At 41.0% G+C, this 22,075-nt stretch overlaps 2 protein-coding genes across 4 annotated transcripts; both read left to right on the plus strand.

The window, feature by feature from the left end:
- Positions 1 to 7,577: 7,577 nt before the first annotated feature.
- tspan37 (tetraspanin 37) lies at positions 7,578 to 11,760 on the plus strand (the record flags this gene model as incomplete). The annotated part of the gene is made up of 7 exons (XM_083892042.1): positions 7,578 to 7,643; positions 8,424 to 8,615; positions 9,458 to 9,532; positions 9,625 to 9,723; positions 10,948 to 11,103; positions 11,203 to 11,286; positions 11,683 to 11,760. 7 exons carry the CDS (start codon positions 7,578 to 7,580, stop codon positions 11,758 to 11,760), a joined length of 750 nt encoding a protein of 249 aa, XP_083748168.1.
- A 1,540-nt stretch (positions 11,761 to 13,300) lies between these two features.
- On the plus strand, positions 13,301 to 20,020 carry elavl1a (ELAV like RNA binding protein 1a). 3 transcript variants are annotated; one of them, XM_083892183.1, is made up of 7 exons: positions 13,301 to 13,403; positions 14,666 to 14,725; positions 15,772 to 15,964; positions 16,400 to 16,503; positions 16,965 to 17,127; positions 17,237 to 17,462; positions 19,630 to 20,020. In XM_083892183.1, the coding sequence occupies exons 2-7, from the start codon at positions 14,690 to 14,692 to the stop codon at positions 19,961 to 19,963; spliced, it is 1,056 nt and encodes a 351-aa protein (XP_083748309.1). In that variant the 5' UTR covers positions 13,301 to 13,403; positions 14,666 to 14,689; the 3' UTR covers positions 19,964 to 20,020. The 3 variants fall into 3 exon arrangements, with proteins under 3 accessions (XP_083748309.1, XP_083748310.1, XP_083748311.1); XM_083892184.1 differs by having other exon boundaries at positions 15,784 to 15,964; XM_083892185.1 differs by lacking the exons at positions 13,301 to 13,403; positions 14,666 to 14,725; positions 16,400 to 16,503 and having other exon boundaries at positions 15,857 to 15,964.
- Positions 20,021 to 22,075: the final 2,055 nt, after the last annotated feature.

Consider the following 22,075-nt stretch of genomic DNA (forward strand, 5'->3'; position numbering starts at 1 on the left):
GACTCAGCCTCCTGTTGTGACCACGACTCCGGGATCCAGCGTCACTCTCACCTGTAAAACCAGCTCTGATGTTGGCACCTACAAAGATGGTACTCAAGCCTTGTTCTGGTACCAGCAGAAACCTGGACTCACTCCAAAGGTTCTCGTCTACAAAGCGTCAACGCTCTATTCAGGAACACCAGCTCGGTTCAGTGGCAGCGGAAGCAAATCTGACTTCTCCCTGAGCATCAGTGGAGTTCAGGCTGAAGACGCTGCAGTTTACTACTGTTTCAGTGATCATGGTAATGGAGTCTACACACAGTGATTTATGGTCGTACAAAAACCTCCCTCAGTTTGACTGCAGTGAAAATAACTGGTCCACTGAACACAAGAGTCATCAAGCACAAACACAGTCAATCTAGAGCGGAAATAAACTCGGAATAATTCACTGTTTTTGACATTTATATTCAGAAAAAAAAGAGAGAAAACAACACAAGCAGAAATAAAAAAAAGTCTCCTTTGTGGTGTTGTTCAAATATCTAATCCTCTGCTGTTAGAAAACATGTGTCTGATGCTCTCAGGCCTCGTTTTTCACTCTCACTGTGTTTTGTGTCTTAATTAAGATGAGAATAAAAATCATATTCAGATTAAATTGAACTCATTTTGAGCCAGAGACAAAAAAAAACTCTGTAAAGACACAAACAGAGGAGCTCTAATCTGCTCTTAATCCCACCTCGCCCTCTCTCTCACTTTCACACACACAGAGCAGGTGCATCATCCAAATGTGTGTTTGCATGACTTTTCTGCACGGCTGCTCCAACACTTTAAGTTCTCCTGTCACACACAGTGAATAATATATGTTTCTGTCATTTTTCAGCTTCTTAAATGTGAATATTTTCACGTTTCTGTCATTTTTCAGCTTCTTAAATGTGAATATTTTCACGTTTCTGTCATTTTTCAGCTTCTTAAATGTGAATATTTTCACATTTCTGTCATTTTTCAGCTTCTTAAATGTGAATATTTTCACGTTTCTGTCATTTTTCTGCCTCTTAAATGTGAATATTTTCATGTTTCTGTCATTTTTCAGCTTCTTAAATGTGAATATTTTCACGTTTCTGTCATTTTTCAGCCTCTTAAATGTGAATATTTTCACATTTCTGTCATTTTTCAGCTTCTTAAATGTGAATATTTTCATGTTTCTGTCATTTTTCAGCTTCTTAAATGTGAATATTTTCATGTTTCTGTCATTTTTCAGCTTCTTAAATGTGAATATTTTCACGTTTCTGTCATTTTTCAGCTTCTTAAATGTGAATATTTTCGTGTTTCTGTCATTTTTCAGCTTCTTAAATGTGAATATTTTCGTGTTTCTGTCATTTTTCAGCTTCTTAAATGTGAATATTTTCACGTTTCTGTCATTTTTCAGCTTCTTAAATGTGAATATTTTCACGTTTCTGTCATTTTTCAGCTTCTTAAATGTGAATATTTTCTTCTCTGAGCAGGGACCTCCTCTCTCCCATGTCCAGACCTTCACAATCATTTCCATAGAGAGGAGGAGGAGGAGGAGGAGGCTCTTCCTCCTCTGGACTGAGGAGCTTTAAAGTGGTCCACAGCCTCTCAGATCAGTCACAGACCACAGACACCATGACTCTAGCCGCCGTCGTGCTCGTGTGGACCCTGACCTGCTGCTGCTGCTGCTTCACAGGTTCATTCACGCTGTTTTCAACACCGTGTTCTGATCAATGATGATGATGATGATGATGATGATGATGATGATGATGATGATGTTCTGTGTGTGTCAGGATGCAGAGGTCAGGTGACTGTGACTCAGCCTCCTGTGGTGACCACGACTCCGGGATCCAGCGTCACTCTCACCTGTAAAACCAGCTCTAATGTTGCGACCTTCAAAGATGGTAGTCCAGCCTTGTCCTGGTACCAGCAGAAACCTGGACTCACTCCAAAGGTTCTCGTCTACAAAGCATCAACGCTCTATTCAGGAACACCAGCTCGGTTCAGTGGCAGCGGAAGCAAATCTGACTTCTCCCTGAGCATCAGTGGAGTTCAGGCTGAAGACGCTGCAGTTTACTACTGTTTCAGTGATCATGGTAATGGAGTACTCACACAGTGATTTATGCTCATACAAAAACCTCCCTCAGTTTGACTGCAGTGACAATAACTGGTCCACTGAACACAAGAGTCATCAAGCACAAACACAGTCAATCTGATCAATCAGTCCGATGCTCTCAGGCCTCGTTTTTCACTCTCACTGTGTTTTGTGTCTTAATTAAGATGAGAATAAAAATCATATTCAGATTAAATTGAACTCATTTTGAGCCAGAGACAAAACAAAAAACTCTGTAAAGACACAAACAGAGGAGCTCTAATCTGCTCTTAATCCCACCTCGCCCTCTCTCTCACTTTCACACACACAGAGCAGGTGCATCATCCAAATGTGTGTTTGCATGACTTTTCTGCACGGCTGCTCCAACACTTTAAGTTCTCCTGTCACACACACAGTGAATAATATATGTTTCTGTCATTTTTCAGCTTCTTAAATGTGAATATTTTCACGTTTCTGTCATTTTTCAGCCCTTACCCTAACCCTAACCCTTAGGGGTTAGGGTAAGGGGTAGGGTCCTATGTTCCCCACTTTGTGGAAGCCTGGGTGTAGAGCTCCAGGGTAAAGGGTTGGGGTTAGGGGTTAGGGGTTAGGGGTTAGGGGTTAGGGTAAGGGTAAGGGGTAGGGTCCTATGTTCCCCGGGTCCTTATGGGTGAACAGCGGGGAACAGAGAACCCTTTTTTAGAGAAAGGGTCCTATGTTCTTGGTTTGTGGAAGCCTGGGTGTAGAGCTCCAGGGTAAAGGGTTAGGGTTAGGGTTAGGGTAGGGTAGGGTAGGGTAGGGTAGGGTAGGGTAGGGTTAGGGGTTAAGGGTTAGGGGTTAGGGGTTAGGGGTTAGGGTAAGCCTGTGGTTAGGGTTAGGGTTAGGGTTAGGGTTAGGGTTAGGGTTAGGGTTAACCCTAACCTAACCCCAAGCCTGTGGATCCAGATCCTTTCCGCCCTCTTTCTCTGCCCACATGTCCAGTGGTCGTCATGCTCTAAGCCGGAGATGATGAGATGAGCGGGGGAATGTAATTGGAAGTGTTGGACCAAGGGTGTCTGGAGCCTGCCCTCCCCGATGTTGTAGAGGTGTTGGGTTAGACGGGTGAGTATAGAATGTTTTGTTTCTCCGATGTAATGTTTCTTGCAGGTTTGACAGGTGATGATATATACTATGTTCGTGAAGTTGTATGAGAAAGTGCCTAGTGTTGGGTATGATGTGTTGGTGTATGAGTTGTGTATGAATTTCCTGTTTATGTAGTGTTGTGTGTGTTTTATGTGTGGTTGGGGTGTATGATCTGAAAAGCGTGACTGTGTGAGTAGACTTTGGAGGTTCCGGTTTTTCCTGTAGGCTGAGATGGGTCGATGGTTCAAAAATGCTGGCTGATGTTGTAAAAGGTGCTTGAAGTTCTGTTTTATGCTGTGATGAAGTCCAAGGGTCTTGTGGGAGAAGGTAGCTATAAACGGGATTAGTCGGGGTGAGTCCGTCAGGGTGTTGTCAGTCCTTGATGTCTGGTCCAGAGGGGTAGGACTGCCTCCAGGTCCTGTGTGGGTAGGGTAAGGATGAGGAAAAGGTAAGGGGGTAGGTTTGGGGAGAGGTGTGGGGGTAGGTTTAGGTAAGAGTGTATGGGTAGGTTTAGGTAAAGGTATAGGGGTAGGCTTAGGAAAGGGTAGGGGGGTAGGTTTAGGGAAGGGTAAGGGGGTAGGATTAGGGGCGGGGTGGGGGAGAGGGTCGGGAACAATACCCCCCTCCCCCACTTCCGTCCCAGGATCCAGGTGAGGGTAAGGGTGGGGGAGGGGGTTGGGAAACAAACCCCCCTCCCCACCCCCGCGCCAGGGTCAGAAGGACCCTGGTCAGCGTGGGGGGTAGGTAGGTTGGGGTCAGGTCGTGTAGGAGGAGGCAGTCCGGGGTGGATGACCTGGGGTGGGTGGATTGAGCGAGCAGGAGCGAGACTGGCCAAGGTAGAGGTCTTGATGGAGTGGAGGAATCGTTTTGAATAACCTCTACGCCGGAGACTGTGAAAGAGTGTACTGGTAGCTTGGTGGAGGTCTGTGGGGTTGGAACAGATGCAGATTATTTGTGATTTGATTATACCTTTAACCCTAACCCTTTAACCCTAACCCTAGCGGGGAACATAGAACCCTTTTTTAGAGAAAGGGTCCTATGTTCCCCACTTTGTGGAAGCCTGGCTGTAGAGCTCCAGGGTAAAGGGTTAGGGTAAGGGTAAGGGTAAGGGTTAGGGGTTAGGGGTTAGGGGTTAGGGTAGGGGTTAGGGGTTAGGGTAGGGGTTAGGGGTTAGGGTAAGGGTTAGGGGTTAGGGGTTAGGGTAAGGGTTAGGGTAAGGGTTAGGGGTTAGGGGTAGGGTTAGGGTAAGGGGTAGGGTCCTATGTTCCCCGTGTCCTTTTTGGTGAACAGCGGAGAACATAGAACCCTTTTTTAGAGAAAGGGTCCTATGTTCCCCGGGTCCTATGTTCACCGATCGGGGAGCATCTGACCTTTTTTTTTTTAAAAAAAGGGTCCTATGTTCCCCACTTTGTGGAACCTGGGTGTAGAGCTCCAGGGTAAAGGGTAAGGGTAAGGGTAAGGGGTAAGGTGTTAGGGGTAGGGTCCTATGTTCCCCGGGTCCTATGTTCCCCGATCGGAGAGCATCGGACCTTTTTTTAAAAAAAAGGGTCCTGTTCCCCACTTTGTGGAACCTGGGTGTAGAGCTCCAGGGCAAAGGGTTAGGGGTTAGGGGTTAGGGGTTAGGGTAAGGGGTAGGGTCCTATGTTCCCCGGGTCGTATGTTCCCCGGGTCCTATGTTCCCCGATCGGGGAGCAACGGACCTTTTTTTAAAAAAAAAAAAAGGGTCCTATATATAGATATATACATATACACATATATATATATATATATATACATACATATATATATATATACATATATACATATGTATATATATATGTATATATATATATGTATATGTATATATGTATATGTATATTAGGGAATAGTTCCTAAAGAAAAAAAAAAGTTTGTATTTTAATGACCACATTAAAAGTGCAGAATTAATTATTTATTTATATATATATAAACTATATAACTATTTCCCTAATCTATTCATTCTGTTTGTTTGGTCCAGAAAATGTTGCTCAGTGTTCCCTAAACTTAGAAAAGCTCATCCTCAAATGTCTTTTGTCCACAAACCAAAATGTATTTTTAAATTTGTCACAAGGAGCAAAAAAACCAGGAAATACACACTTAAGAAGCTGCAAAATAAGACCTTGTTTTAATTCTAAGTGATTTAGGATGCAAAACTCAGAATTGAAGGTGGTGAACTTAAATGTAGTTTATAAATATATTTCAGCACAATCTAATAGTAACAAAATGGACTCTAACTCGTACTACAGAGTGAAGGAGTCTTTATGAGCAGAGGTGGAAAGTAATGAATTACATTTACTCATGTTACTGTAGGTTTTTTGTGTTACTACTGAAGTATTTGTACTGTGCTTTGCTATGTGAAGTTTCATCTGTTACTGAGTAAATTTTTGGCATAAAAATTAAATAATGTACAGTAACAATAAGCTCTCTGAAATGTTACACCGTAGGTTTGTGCTGTGTAAGGCTACATTTAAAGAAACACTAACGCACCATAAGGTTAAATTAAATGTGAATTATTTTTTATTACATTTTTTAAATAAAAAAAAAAATCTCAATCTGGAGTATTGGGGCCACATTGAGGAAAACTTTTTATTTAAAAAAAAAAAAACAGACTGAGAATTTGTCTTAATTTACGAGTCTATAAAGTTCGAAAACTAACCAACAGTAGGCGGCAGCAGTACGCCGTTACGTCTACCTTTTTAAAAACCTCACAAAGAAGAATTCTCTGACGTGCTTGGAACATCCATGGTCACCACCCGGTGCATACTTGGTAAAATGGGCGGAGCGAGAACACTTCCGGGTATGAGAACCGTGCTCGCGTTCTTGAGAATTGGAACAGAACTTGGACTGAGGCTGATGACGTTTTTAACAAGTACGCACAAGCTGGAGGCGCCGTGGACGCTGGAGGCGCCCTGTGGACGCTGGAGGAGGCGCCCTGTGGACGCTGGAGGAGGCGCCCTGTGGACGCTGGAGGCGCGCTGGAGGAGGAGGTGCCCCTGGACGCTGTCTTGCAGTGCCGGACAAAATATTCCTTTCTCACAATGACTTTTGTGCGAAAGCCACAGTGATAATGACTGCTTTGCACACAGCCAAGGTGGCATTTGTAGACACTGTACCCTAAAAGACAAAAGTGATTCAGAAGTTTCAAGAAACAAAACAATCTATACATTTTTTTTAATCTGTCTGAGAGGTTCAAAGAACAATCATTATCACATTAACCCATTAAGGCCTGAAGCGCCTGGAAAAAATGCCTCTAAAACCCAAGGTTCAATGCTGACTGAATGAGTGATTTCTCTGCCTCTGGAGCAGATACAGGAACACATTTCAAAAGCTATTTGAGAACTCACACCTGTGGCTTTCCTGTGAAATCTAGTTTTAGATACAAAAATTTAAAATTAAAGTGAATAACTATTTTCAATTAAAAAAACAGTAAGAAAATAAAGTAATATCAACTTGTGTCAGCGCCTTTATTTAGTCCTGTATTATTACATTACTGTATTTTGCCCTGGGACGACAATACAAGACTTCCATAGATGTTGATCCATTTGAGAGAGGTAAGTTTGATTTGTATTCCAGATGAGCTGTCATGATCCAGTTTACATACTATACATCCATGTCATGTCTGTCTTGACTGCGGATGATGGCGACCTCTGCTGGTGACATCAGATGCTAACTTATTTCGGCAGGGTAAACGTTATCTACAATATCCATTCACACACTCAGCTAAAATAATAATTATAGCCTAAAACAACCAGCTGTTATAGTTTCACCTTTCACAAAAATAAATGTACTACATTACAGTGTATAAAGAGAATGGTTATATAATCTGTATGAAAATAAATTGGCACGCTTTTATTTTGAAGTGTTTACACTTCACTTCCGCTTCCGGTCTGTCAGTCGGTCCAATTGCAGTTGTAAAACACACTTTTTTTTTCAAAACACTACACAATTCTCTGCATTTGGCACACTTTTCATGAAGAAAATAAAGGAAAACACTGTCGTTCCACATTCTAAAGTTAATTTCCCTACTGTGCAATGTGACTCATCACATGGGAAAACACCTGTCACACAGGTTTACAATCTGCAATCACTGTAATCCCTCTTATTCTTCTCTTTCTTTATTTCCGTCTCTCTTTCTTCACCTGGTCACGCGCCAAACGCCTCACGGACGCGTTTCCGCGTTCTTTTCTCTGTTTTGCAATTGCGGAAAAAGCAGCATCGACTCGCACTGCGGCAGTGTTGACGTTTATAGATTATATTTGAAGGGGGAAAAAGTTCAAACTCTGAACTCTGCGTCTGTCTGTCTGTGCGCGTGAGCGTGTTTCTGACAGCGCCTCGCGCACATCTCTGTGCTCGCGCGACAATGAGCGACCAGAGGAGGAGAAACGCGCGCAAAACCGCGCTGCAGATGTTCAGTCAGCTGCTGTGGGTGAGTGACACTTCATCATCATCATCATCATCATCATAGTCTATAAACGATCATTATTTAAAAAACTGTCTATTTTACATGTTTGTGCCAAACGTCACGCAACAATAATGTAAACACAGATTATTATTATAATATACAGGTATTAGATAGTTTTATGTTATTATATTATTCTACAGGTTACATGTTTATGACGGATTTAAAGTCATATGACCTCCATGGCGCAACTGTGCACGTGAGCGCACTTTGCTTTTTAACAGGAAGTGAAGTTGTCGAGCCATGAGTCATGGAAATAAAAAGCACAACTGCATGCCTTAAGATTTATTTGTTTGCTTGAATGTTTTATTTATTTATTCATTAAAATCAGCGTCAGATTTGGACGCAGCTAATCCTAATCCTAATCCCCCTGCATGGGGTCTACCTGCTGGAAAACAAACATTAGACTTAATCTGAAAAAATCAATGATACAAAAAGGTTATTTTTATAATAATAATAATAATGATGATGATGATGATAAACAAAATCACAAGCTTCTATTTAAAGTACCTTTAAAGTGATACTTTAAAAGTACAAATATTCTAGAGAAAGTGACTGAAGTAAAAGTCTTAAAGTATATAACATAAAAACAAAGTTGCCGTTAGCTTAGGCCTTTTTAAAGGACAGGAAACGAAGGGCCTTGCTTTACAGAGGCAGCCATTTTGTGTCCTCAGTACAGCAGACCTGTAGATGTTAGTGTGTGTCTCTGAAGTGTCACTGTGTCACAACTGTGTGTTTTCTTCACAGCTGATGGGCTTGGTGGTGGGACTGGGCGGAGTCTATCTGCTGATGAAATACAGTCACAGCGGTTTGTTTTTCTCAAACGCTTACATCACGATGCCGGCCGCGCTCGCGCTCGCCAGCGCCGCCCTGCTGCTGGTCGACGGAGTCCTGGGTTCGTGGCTGAGCGTCAGGGATTCCACGTTCCTGCAGGGCCTGGTACGGTGGTCTACGGTGGCCCTGAGGTGCAAAACACAAAATGCAAAAAGCAGAAAACACAAAAACATAAGCTAAGTTTGTGTTTTGTAATTTGCGTTTGTGTTTTGTTTTTTGTTTGTGTTTTTTGATTTGTGTTTGTTTTGTGATTTGTGTTTGTTTTGTGATTTGTGTTTGTTTTGTGTTTTGCGTTTGTGATTTATGTTTTTGCGTTTTTTGACTTGCGATTGTGCTTTTTTGCGTTTTTTGTTTTACGTTTGTGTTTTTGTTTTGACTTTTGTTTGTGTTTTGTGATTTGCATTTGTGTTTTTTGTTTTGACTTTTGTTTGTGTTTTGTGTTTTGCATTTGTGTTTTGCGTTTGTGAATTGCATTTTTTGTTTAGTGTTTTTTGTTTTGTGTTAGTGATTTACATTTGTGTTTTGTGTTTGTGAATTGCATTTTTTGTTTTGTGTTAGTGATTTACACTTGTGTTTTGCATTTGTGTTTTGCGTTTGTGTTTTTTGTTTTGCGTTTGTGCTTTTTGTTTTGCGTTTTTTGATTTGTGTTTTTTGTTTTGTGTTTGTGTTTGTGTTTTTTGTTTTGACTTTTGTTTGTGTTTTGTGATTTGCATGTGTGTTTTGCGTTTGTTTTGTGATTTGCGTTTGTGAATTGCATTTTTTGTTTGCTGTGTGTGTGATTTACTTTTTTGTTTTGCATTTGTGTTTTTTGTTTTGTGTTTGTATTTTGTGATTTGCATTTGTGTTTTGCACCTCAGGGCCACCATAGTTGTCACAGTGAAAGTTGTTGTGTGTGTGTGTAGCTGAGTGTGAACTGTCCATAACGATGTGTGTTAACTCCGCTCCAGTTTGTTTATCTTCTCGTCGTGGTCTTTTGTCTGCAAAGCTCGGCTTCAGCGTTGGCTTATTTCCACTCTGTGAAGGTAGACGAATCAAGCAGACCCCTGTACTTATATACACATACAGTATCCAGAAAATGCATGTTAAACATTGTGCATGCTGTCTTTTTGATCAGCTGGACTCGGAGATGGCGCCCCTCAGTGGACTGTTTCATAATTACACCGACAGGAACCAGGACCGGGCCTCTAAAGCTGTGGATGCGACTCAACGGGAGGTTTGTGATCGTTCATCGCTGAAATACAACTCTATTTTATTTATAGAGCACATTTAAACACAAACAATGAGATAAAAAATAAATAAATAACTAAAAATATTAAAAATATTAAAAATAGACATTTAAAAGCATGAAAGGAGTCAAAAATATTACACATTATGAGCAGCAGGGACAAGATATTCATGATGTTAATTTGACAATCCTTCAAAGTAAAAGCTTGTTTTTGATATGGAACACTCTGTAAATAATGATGGATAAGTAAGTAAAATTAACCCAGTGTTAATATATGTAATTTTATGTTGAGTGTAACAACTGCATGTCTGATGATTACCATTAGTACTATAAATGATTGTTTTGCATTTGTGATTTACCTTTGTGTTTTGCGTTTGCGATTTGTGTTTGTGATTTGCGTTTGTCTTTTGCGTTTGTGCGCTTGTGCGTTTGTGTTTGTGAGTTGCGTTTGCGTGTTTGCATTTGTGATTTACGTTTTTGTTTGTGATTTGCGATTTACGTTTGTGTTTTACATTTGTGATATGCGTTTGTGATTTGCGTTAGTTTTTTGCGTTTGTGATTTGCATTTGTGTTTGTTTTGCGTTTTTTGTTTTGCACTTGTGTTTTGCGTTTGTGTTTTACGTTTGTGTTTTGCGTTTGTGATTTGCGTTTGCGATTTACGTTTGTGCGTTAGTGTTTTGCATTTGTGTTTTGTGATTTGCGTTTGTGTGTTTGCGTTTGTGCTTTTTGTTTGTGATTTACGTTTTGTGTTTTGCGTTTGTGTTTGTGAGTTGCATGTTTGCATTTGGGATTTACGTTTTTGTTTGTGATATGCGATTTACGTTTGTGTTTTACATTTGTGATATGCGTTTGTGATTTGTGATTTGTGTTTTGTGTTTTGCGTTTGTGATTTGCGTTTGTTTTTGGCGTTTGTGATTTGCGTTTGTGTGTTTGTGTTTTGCGTTTGTGTGTTTGTGTTATGCGTTTGTGTTTGCGTTTGTGACAATAAAAACACATTTATGATGCACAAAAACTGAGAAATAAATAGAACACTTTGTAAATAATGATGATGATAAGGTTAATTAACCCAGTGTAAATAAATGTCATTTCATGTTGAGTGTAACAACTGCATGTCTGATAACTTCTATTATTACTATAAATGATACTACATAATATGAATGTCTATACATACTGACAGTGACTGCACCGTTTGTGTTTGGATCCCTGTTGTAGTCGCAGTGTTGTGGCGTCCAGAACTACACCGACTGGCACCAAACGCCGTGGTTTAACCGCACCGGAGGACGCTATGTGCCGATCAGCTGCTGCAACTCTGCAACGTTCCCTCACTGCAACGGCTCCGTGGAGCGACCGTGGCAGCTTTACAATCAGGTAGACCGACACATTCAAGACGTCAAATCCACTTCTGACTAAAACTGCAGGAATTGGTACAGTCTGAGTTGATCCCCGCTGTTTCGTAAATGTTCCCAGGGCTGCCAGGCGAGGCTGGAGACATCGTTCCAGTTTGTGCTGAGTTTTATCTTCTGGTGCGGCCCGGTCCTTTTCCTGGTGGAGGTACAAAAAACGAAATATTCGCATATCTCTTAAGGAATAATCTTTTTTTGAATTTTTGAAAATCAGGAAATTATCCATTTGCCCTGATGCACTTTGACAGTGAGCTGACTTTTTTCAAAAAAACAAAAAGTATCTTGGAATGACTTGAAATTTACCATCATAATAGTCGGCATCGCCCTGAACAAGGATCCGTTGGAAATATTCACATATCTCTTAAGGAATAATTTTAATTAATTTTTGAAAATCATGAAATAATCCATTTGCCCGGATACACTTTGACAGTGAGCTGACTGTTTTCAAAAAAAACAAAAAGTAAGAAACAGACATTTCAGATCGTAGTTTCCATTAAATTCAGCCGTAAAAACAAGCCTCATTTTTCTTTCTTTCCTCCCGTAGGTCTTTAACTTGGTGGCGGTGGCTCAGCTGATGAAGGACCCTCCATTTGTGGAATATCACATGCTATACAAACACTGACAGATGCTTGAATTACGACGTATTTTCCCACCGGCCACTGATTGGTCAGAGCGGCGTCACGGGAAGAGACGTCCGACACCAGCCGAACAAAGCCGAACTGTAGATCAGTTAAAAACACTTAACAATCCTTAAAAAACCTGGTTCAATCTCCAACAATAACCAGAGAAATGTCTAAAATCTCAACATTTAACACAGGAGTCTGGTGTTTTTCGCTGATCGCGACCTCGAGTCGAGGCGAGCTGGGACTCTACTTGGAAAAGGGGCTTTATTACAGCTTTATATCCCATTATATTGTGTAAACATCGCATCATGATCGTGAGTGTTGTTTGTTTGAATGACTGTCACTGAGCTGCAGTTCTGCTTCTTGCTAATGCACGCACGTTTACGTCATATACCCGCACATAAGCGGCAAATCAATTGTCTCATTGATTATTGGGAAATTTGTGATTATTGAGCACATTATTGAGCTTTATGATATGCACTAAGTCTGGGACTTTGGGGAACTCTGTGGGTTTTGTGGAAAGTATTTTTTTCTGCACGTCTTCTACTTGACTTTATTGACTTTTGAATAAATCCAAATGTATTCTCACTGTTTACTCCCATTCAGATTGTATTAATTGATTACTAAATTAATCGTCAACTATTTTGATAATTGATTATGATCAGTTTGAATGTTTAGAAGGGATTAAAACAAGTTTTCAGATTTTTTTTTTAGCTAAATGTCAATATTTTCTGGTTTCTTTGCTCCGTATCACAAAGAAATAATTTCGGTTAATTGAGGAAATAGTCGACAGATTATGAAAATAATCGTTACCACTAGAGGGCCCCCAAGAGCAATTTACAAAAAAATTATAATTTTGGATAGCTGTAGTTTATTTAGAATTTTCCCCCCATTTTTACCAAAGCTTTTTCAGTTTTTACATAGTTGTCAGATGGGATGATTTAAATTTATATTTAATTTATAAACTAATAATTTTCATTATCTTGTCCCGGGTGCTAGTATTTGTAGTAGTATTTGTTTGATATTTATTTGTTTATTTTATTTAATGCTGTGTTTTTTTAAATTAAATAAAAAAGTCAAATATTTGTATTACAGGAGTGATAGTGTTAGTTAGAGTGTTAATACATACACGCATACATAAACTGTTTGGGTTTATTTATTGATTCTCTGTGTAGCCAGTAGGGGGAGTTGCTGATTTTGCCAGATATTAATTGAAAGATTTTTCTGTAAGTTTGCAAACCTGGTGTCAAACAAAACGTTCTCACATTTAGTTTTACAAGTGTATTCGTATTTGTGACAGAATAGAATAAGTAGAATAGCTTTAGTACAGTAGGTGTGTGAATGATCAATACTCATTATCATTATTGGCAGTAACAGAGGGCCCCAAAATCTAATTTTGCTTAGGGCCCCATGGAGGCTTGGGCCGGCCGTGGTTAGTCACAAACACAAACATTACGGCGTGGCCGTGTCTGAGTGGGCGTCGAATTCACCACGTACGTTACGTTACGTACGTATCTCCTTCCGCTTGTACTTCTCTGCGTGAGGTTGACTTGGAGGGAAGTGTGTGTGCACGTCGACAAGAATAACACAGAAATAAACACGGCGGAAGAAGGCAGACACATCAGCCGACACATAAAAGCTGGTAAGATTTAAAAAAAAATGCTCATAAATGTTTTATACACCGACGTGTGTGCGTTTATTGAGGCTTTTACGCTTGTGCGGGCCCCGTAGCGCTAGCTTAGCGTTAGCCTCCGTGGCCTGGTTAGCAGGCCGCGGCTGCGGTTTAAGCGCGGGGACATGGACGCAATTCTGCGACGCTCGCTCCAAACTAGGGCCACGGTGCTTTACGTTAGCTAGCCGGTAAAGAGAGCGCCACGTATCGCACCGCGTCCACAGACTGTGAGTGAGTGCATATGTCCACATGTGTATATATATATGTGTGTGTTTTATAACGATTCAGACGTGAACAGTGACCGTGGTTCTGTTTTAAACCGCGGTGGATTTAAACGTTTTTCTTTTATAAGCCGAGAAGAGCGAGCGTGCGGCATCTAGCCTGCTATGCTAATGCTAGCAGCGGTAGTCGGGGCCCGTACACGTTTGCGAGATGTTTATTGGTACATACACGAACAACACAAACGTCTTATAAATGTAGCGTGAATCATTAAAGCGGGCTGTTTTTGTTTGTATTGCCGTTTTTCTTCTAAAATTATCAATGTTGTGATGCTAACGTGGAAGCTTCGTGTTTATATTACACTGTGTAGTGATGATGGTACAGTAATAGAATGTATTGTGTGTGTGTGCGTGGATATAGCGACAGCTCATGACTATTTTTTACCATCGATTAATCTGTCAATTGTTTTCACGATTAATCGAGTAATCGTTTGGTCCAGAACTTGTCAAAAAAAAGCTGTTTGTCAAACCTGGAAATGATGATGTTCTCAAATGTCTCGTTTTGTCCACAAACCAAAATGATTAAGTTTTAATGATTTCTTTATTATATGGAGCAAATAATCTGGAACATATTCACATTTGAGAAGCTTAAACTTTCATAAATCTTGCTGTAATCATGAAAAAAGCTTAATCGTTTATCAAAAATAGTCGACGATGAATTTAGTAGTCGAGTAATTGTTTCAGCTCTAATTGTATAACAAAAAATACCAATTGTCTACATTTTATTTTTATATGCGGTTTAGATTCTGATATATTTAAAGACTCATTTAGCATCAAGAATATGTTCTTGTTATCAAAACAAACACTTTTACGCTTGTACCCCAAATATTTTTTTATTGCAATTATTATATTTGGATCATGATTTTAACGTTATTATAGTCCCCAGCTTGTGTGCACCACTTTGTTTATGTGGCGTTTTCAGTGATACGCGTATGTCGTCTTATTCCCATGCAGCCTCAGGAGCAGTGAAGTGTCTTCATGGCAGTTCGTCGTGGACACATTAAGTACTTGAAAGTGAGTATGACGTCCGAGCTTCCACACGGAGACACAACTGCACCTGTACGCTTGTCTTTGTCGTGTTTTTTTGCTTCATACTCCAGAATTGAGCAGATAAATCTGTATAAAGGTGGGGGGTGAGATGCTCCTCCCACGCGGCTCATTCATCCTCTCGGAGTATCTTACCCACCAGAACACACAATCGCAGCCCTTCTCCGTCATGAATGGACCTCTGTCAGCTTCAGACCGCTTCCCACCGGCGAACGTTGAACTAATCTCGTTTGTTATCGTGCCGTAAAGACCGACCTGAGCGTAAAATGGCCACTTAGCATAATTTGCCAACATAAACCTTTTGTGTGCAGCCTTTTTTTTTTTTTAAACGATGCATTCCTTCATTCAAAGTGGGTTTGGTGTAAAGCACTAACGTTGACCACTTTTATTCTGTGTTGAACACACAAAACCTGGATTAATATTATCCCAGTTAGTAATTAATGCACCAGCATAAGGAAATAATTTAGAATACCATAGATTAAGTGTTTGTTTGGATGTAAAATGTAAATTAATAAGATGTACAGAGGACAACACATAGTTTGTAGGAGGATGAAGGAAACAAAGCATAACTTTATTGACATGAATAAATGACAAACGAGGGCTTTTCCTCTTAATATCAACAACATTTCCTGATGTTTTGAATGAAGCAGCACTCGGCACACAACTAAATTTAGCCCCTGCTTCTTCCTGTCGTCTGATAAATTAGTTTTGTTATTGTATTGTGGCGTTGTCTCCCCTGTTGTGCTGCCCACTGTGCTCAGGCTTTTGTGACTCTCTGTGATGTAACCGGGTTATTTGAGGTAGCAGAGGGTAGAGGCGAGGTCAGCGAAGCCCCAGAGAATAAATGATGGGCCATATATGGGACGGTGGCTCCGGTCTGACTGCTGATGGCAAATCGGATTAGTTTTTGTATTGATTTTTCCCCTTTTTCTCATTGTCGGCGTAAGCTTTTCTATTCGGCTCTCGTGAAAGCATGCTTACCTCGCTCTCCGTCTTTTTTCCCCGCCCACCTGGCCGACTTGCAGGAGGTGTACGACATGTCGAACGGTTACGAAGACCACATGGGCGGCGACGAGGCCAAGGACGCCCAGACCAACCTGATCGTCAACTACCTGCCGCAGAGCATGACGCAGGACGAGCTGCGGAGCCTCTTCAGCAGCATCGGCGAGGTGGAGTCGGCCAAGCTCATCCGGGACAAAGTGGCAGGTACGCTGCGCTCTGAAGCGATCGGCCCTGTGACAGAGTAGACCGGCGATTGCCGCTGATTGTTTTAACATTTTAAATGGCAGACGATTCCTGTTACAGACGTGGCAGAAAAAGACCCAACACCCTCTGAATACACTTTCCAAAAGACTTTTCTGGCTCCTCTGTTCTCAGGGATTTCGTCATGGAACATTTTATTGGAAAAATGTCCCACATTTATTTTCCTGCTTGTGTCGGGAACGTAGTTCTCTTTCAGTTTTATTTATTTATTTATTTACTCCCCGACGCTCTTTTAACTGGTTTGTTTGTTTGTTTGTTTGGACGTAGCATGCAATGTTAAGATTTGCTTTTGTTTTTAAAAATATTTATTTGTTTGCAGCTTTTTTTACAACGTTTTTTTTGTTTTATTTTATTTGTTTTCCTTTTTTTTTTCTCTAGGCCACAGTTTAGGGTACGGATTTGTTAACTATCTTAACCCTAATGATGCAGAAAGAGCTATCAGTACACTGAATGGACTAAGGCTACAGTCCAAAACTATCAAGGTAACGTGCAATAAGGTGTTCTACAATTGTCAAACCAAAGATGTCATGTCATATAACTCTCCTGTGGCTCCTGTGCTCTCCACTAACTAGCTAGTAAACGCCGGCCGGAGACGGCGATACTGCTTTTACAGCTCACTTTCTGTCATGTCTGTTGAGTTTGACGTTAATTTTACTGATTTTATTGAGCGTATCTTGTCCAAAAAAAAGTACCATTTCAGTTTGATTCCATTGTTTTTGTGAACGTAGTTTCCCATAATGCTTCTGAGGCGTGATATCTTCCACCTCAGACCATGTTATACAACCATTTCGTTCGGCGTTTTTTAAACGAAAAGACGAGACGACCGGATGCTTGTAACTTTTTAAATGTCCAGAGACGGTCGTTAAATTTTAACACATGGATAGATTTAAGTGCTACGTTTGTGTTGAGGTTTGTCGTCATGGTTGTTGCTTCTCGTCGCCAGGTTTCGTTCGCACGGCCCAGCTCTGACATGATTAAAGACGCCAATCTGTACATCAGCGGCCTGCCAAAGTCCATGAACCAGAAAGACGTGGAGGACATGTTTTCACATTACGGACGCATCATTAACTCTCGGGTACTTGTCGATCAGGGTACAGGTGCAACAGGTAAATGACTTCTTTGCTTTTCAAACATTTTATTCGTCCAAGGTGGCGATACTCGTTCTGCAGCGCAGTTCATTTGCAATCAACCAGCTTCTCGCTCTCTCGTATCCAGGTGCGTCCCGCGGCGTGGCGTTCATCCGCTTCGACAAGCGCTCCGAGGCGGAGGAGGCCGTCAAGAACCTGAACGGCCAAAAGCCGCCGGGCTCCGCCGAGCCCATCACGGTGAAGTTCGCCGCCAACCCGAACCAGGTGAAGAACACGCAGATCATTTCTCAGCTCTACCACAACCAAACCCGACGCATCGGAGGGCCGTTGCATCACCAGGCGCAGAGGTTCAGGTGAGGGACCATGTCAACATTTACCCTTCTTCTTTGTGGAACCTTAGATCGCTCAGTTACTTTCATATTTTAAATGAGACATCAGACAGCAAGTGTTGTAACTAGTGATATCGTCTACGGATCACGCCCAACATTTAATCACTTGTTCCTGGTTCCATTGCGGACATTTCCTGGAAATTTCAGCCAAATCCGTCCGTGACTTTGAGTTATTTTGCTAACAGACGGACAGACAAACAAAGAAAGTCTTAGAATTAGAATTACTCTTAGCCAAACTGAGACGGACTAAAATAGAATTTAATAGAACTTTTGAAAGTCAGACCAACACGGAGATGAAAGTGCAATGGTTGTCGAATTTAGGGCTGCAACAACGAATCGATTATTAAAATAGTTGGCAACTAATTTACATCTACGTACAGTTGCTTCCCCCCAATGTGGGGCAGTTAGCATCATTTAAGCTAGCTGGACGCCGTTAAAGAAGAAGAGAACACAGCAGAGAGAAAAATGAACGACCAACGTCGTCAAAAGTATCATCGATAAACCAGATCGATTATTTAAAAAAAAAAATAGTTTGCAACTAATTTACGTCTACGTACAGTTGCTTCCCCGCTAATGTGGGGCAGTAAGCTAACCAAAGGTGTGGCACTTAGCATCATTTAAGCTAGCTGGACGCCATAAAAGAAGAAGAGAACACAGGCGGACACGGCAGAGAGAAAAATGTACGACCGTCGTCAAAAGTACGCGAGAGCCCGAAGAAGGAAGTGCGTAAGAGCGACAGGTGAAGGAGAGTCACGCTAGCAAGCTTGTCGTAAGGTAATTTATCACTTATCCATCAACACAAGTGGTGAAAACAGAGGGTGTTTATTTATGTCCGTTACAAATTTGCCGGAAAAGTTAGCTACATTTGACGACAAGGAGCTGAATAACGGTGTATAATGTGTCGTATCCTGTAATAATCGAAAACATAATCGACAGTTACTAATATTTTAAGTCGATAGAATGTCATCGATAAACCAGATCGATTATAAAAAATATTTGGCAACTAATTTACGTCTACGTACAGTTGCTTCCCCGCTAATGTGGGGCAGTAAGCTAACCAAAGCCGTGGCAGTTAGCATCATTTAAGCTAGCTGGACGCCGTTAAAGAAGAAGAGAACACAGGCGGACACGGCAGAGAGAAAAATGTACGATCAACGTCGTCAAAAGTACGTGAGCGCCTGAAGAAGGAAGTGCGTCAGAGCGACGGGTGAAGAAGATTCATGCTAGCAAGCTCGTCGTAAGGTAATTTATCACTTATCCATCAACACAAGTGGTGAAAACGGAGGGTATTTATTTATGTCCGTTACAAATTTGCCGGGAAAGTTAGCTACATTTGACGATAATGAGCCGGATAAAGGTGTATAATGTGACATTTTTTATCCAATTAAAGTGGACATAGGTTCTAAACAAACCGTTCAGCCACTGCTGAGAACGCTGTGTTTTATTGTAATCTCTGGCTCAGCGAGATCTCTGAAAAAACCCGGTCCGGTTACGTAAACAGCGGTTCTCCTGAACCGTCCTGAAATCGTCCTGCTCCGGGCACGTCCGGTTGCGTACATAGAACCGCAGAAGAAGAATAACGTCCGTTGTGGAGGTGTTTCACGAGCGTCAGTGTCTTCTGACTCTGACTCCGGGTCAAAGGTCGTCAAAGGGACTGCGGCGGGGAGTCGTGAAGAAGCTATTTTTAAACACTGTTAAAACAATGTTTTGATAATGAGGAGAAGTGCATCCACCGTTCCAGAGGGGGGAGCTGCGCTTCTGAGAGCAGGTGTGCTGAATAGGTCACTTCTGGGTACTGACCAATCACAAGACTCTGTCTTCTGGGTGAGAGAGTTGAGTCTCAAATCTCGCGGCTGGGAAACACAGTCAGAAAAGACAGATTTCTATCGGCTTTACAGCAACTAGGAGGTTTTTGACCATAAAACAAGTTAATGTATGTAAATACACCTCCATAACTAACATATATGTGCAACTGGACCACTCTATGTGAGCTTTAATAATCGATTAATCGTCAGCTGCGGGCCTAATATTTTAAGTCAATAGAATGTCATAGATAAATGCTATCAAGTATAAAATTGACCTATCGTTCTTGGCTTCATTCAAAAGAAAACCAAACCTCTCTTTCCTCTAGGTTTTCCCCCATGAGCGTGGACCACATGAGCGGGGGCGGTGGCATGGGCGGAGTCAGCGTCCCCAGCAGCTCCACCTCCGGCTGGTGCATCTTCATCTACAACCTGGGCCAGGAGGCCGACGAGAGCATCCTGTGGCAGATGTTCGGGCCGTTTGGCGCCGTCACCAACGTCAAGGTGATCCGAGACTTCAACACAAACAAGTGCAAGGGCTTCGGCTTCGTCACCATGACCAACTACGAGGAGGCGGCCATGGCCATCGCCAGCCTCAACGGCTACCGCCTGGGAGACAAGATGCTGCAAGTGTCCTTCAAGACCAGCAAGGGACACAAGTAGATGGCGAGAGAGAGAGAGAGAGAGGTGGACTATGTGGGCGTAGACGGGGATGTGGTTGCACCAGGCTTTGTTTTGTGGGGGCGGGTGGGAGGGGCTAATTTAGGAGTTTGCTAAGTCTGGTTTAAGTGTATTCAGAGTTAAAGTAAGATGTTCGTTCACTCTGCACCTTTGTTACTTTTTCTAAGACTGATTTGTTTTCATGTTTTCATTCATGGCTTGAGGACACTCTGGGTTGTTGTTGTTGTTTTTGTTAATTTTTAAAGGAGAAGACGATGACGAGTGCAAAAAAAGCTCCAGGTGAATTTAAAATTGATCTTAAAAAGCCGAGATGCTGTCTGTGTTTTGTCGCATGTGTGTAACTCGGAGAGAGACGCAGGTAAACAACAGCGTTCTCCGCTGTCGACATTTTTACTGGTTCATTCTAATGAAAGTGGCAGAAAAACAACAGTTTACTGTTGTTGTTATGAAGTAGAACTTAAGAGGCCTTAAATGATCGGACAGAAACCACTCACCACATTGATTAATCTAAAACGAAGCACTTTTAACCAATGTGTTTTAGGTTACTAAGAATATCAGCCTTTTCTTGTTTTTTTTTCTTTGTTTGGTTTAAGCTCCGGCTTCTGTTCATCCTCTGACCAGATTAACGGTTTTAAAACATCCAGCCCTGAAGGGAATCTTTTGTTTTGTCGTTGTTGTTATTATTGGACGTCGTCTCTGTGTGAATTTTATTCTAAATTGTTGTGCATGAGAAAGAAAAAGATCCCCAGTCAAAAAAAAAAAAGTAGAGAATTGAATACGGACCAAAGACGGGGAGAGATTTGATCCTAGAAGCCCAGAGCAGATTAGCGAGGTAAATTACATATATATATATATCTATATTATTATTATTTGTTGTTTTTGAGGCGGTACTAAGATATATCTAACACTGACTGAGACCATCATTTATGCTCAGTTTGACCTTTTTATTTCTTTCATTTTGAGTTCTTTTCTTTTACTTTGTAGAGATTTTAATTTTTACAAACCTGTTTTAATGAGTGTTCATCATCTCGAGATCGGAGAGAGAGCGAGAGATTCATGGCCTTTTGTTATTGATTTAAGTTTAGATTTGTTTTCTTTCTTTCTTTTGTTTTTGGTTGTTTCAGTTTGAACATAAACCATTAAATTTTATTTCCTTTTGCTGAACGTTTTGTTTGGTTTGTTTCTTTACTGTTTTTTAGACTTTGGTTTTGTTCTTTTCTAATTAAGTCAGACTTAATTATTATTATACTTCTTATTACTAACATGTGGACCAACAGTGAGTGTAGATGAGTATTTTATTATTTAAACTGTGCAAAGACACTTGAAGGAAAACGATTATCCAACATTTCTGAGGATTACGAATCACTACAGTCGTCGTTTACTTTAGGTCCGTTTATTTATCGCAGTGAAGTGGCTAAAAATGTATTTTATTGTTGTTGTTTTTGTGTCATGTGACGCAGTAAATCTGCTCTGATCTCTGGCTCTTTTTGGCAGGATGGTGTCACTGCAAGATCCTTCATTTTCAAGCTTTTATTTTGATCCAAACCCAGATTTTTGCTTTTTTTGATCGAGTAAAACTCGCTCGTATTGTCCTTGAACTTCGCTCTTTTTCTGGACGCGGTACCTGCAATTCTACGTGACACTAAATTAAAATACCCGTCTATATAATGTATATATATTCCGTTAAAGGATTGTTTCAGCTGATTCAGTATTCATTCATTTTTTGTGCAATACTTTGGTGAACCTGCTCAAAGCAGGAGATAGAAACGTGTTGTAGTAGAAGTTGAATTGTCTTATTATGATTTTTTTTTTTACTGATGTTTTTGTCGTCGCTCAGTTTTTCCTCAGATTTGCGGGGAAAGACGCGAGCGACGCTGTCCGAAGAAACTGCGTTCGGCCTTAATTTATCGGTGTAACCTTGTTTTGTTTTTACGTCGGGGAGGAAGCGCGCGGTCGTTGACCCGTGACTTTTAACGATTTCTGTGGTTTCCTGTTTTCTTTTTTTGTTTTTGAGTTTTTGAACGGACACGGAAAAGTTTGACGTCCGTTAAATGTCTTCTAACATTGGATCATTTCAATAAAAAAAGAAACATG

The sequence above is a fragment of the Microchirus variegatus genome (assembly GCF_963457635.1).
Source record: "Microchirus variegatus genome assembly, chromosome: 7".
Lineage (NCBI taxonomy): Eukaryota > Metazoa > Chordata > Actinopteri > Pleuronectiformes > Soleidae > Microchirus > Microchirus variegatus.

Bases quoted from the DNA above. Each gene is read 5' to 3' on its own strand.
- elavl1a (XM_083892183.1), top strand. From the start codon at position 14,690: ATGGCAGTTCGTCGTGGACACATTAAGTACTTGAAA. The intron at 16,504-16,964 runs GTAACGTGCAAT...TCTCGTCGCCAG, and splicing joins TACAGTCCAAAACTATCAAG to GTTTCGTTCGCACGGCCCAG. The intron at 17,128-17,236 runs GTAAATGACTTC...TCTCGTATCCAG, and splicing joins TCAGGGTACAGGTGCAACAG to GTGCGTCCCGCGGCGTGGCG.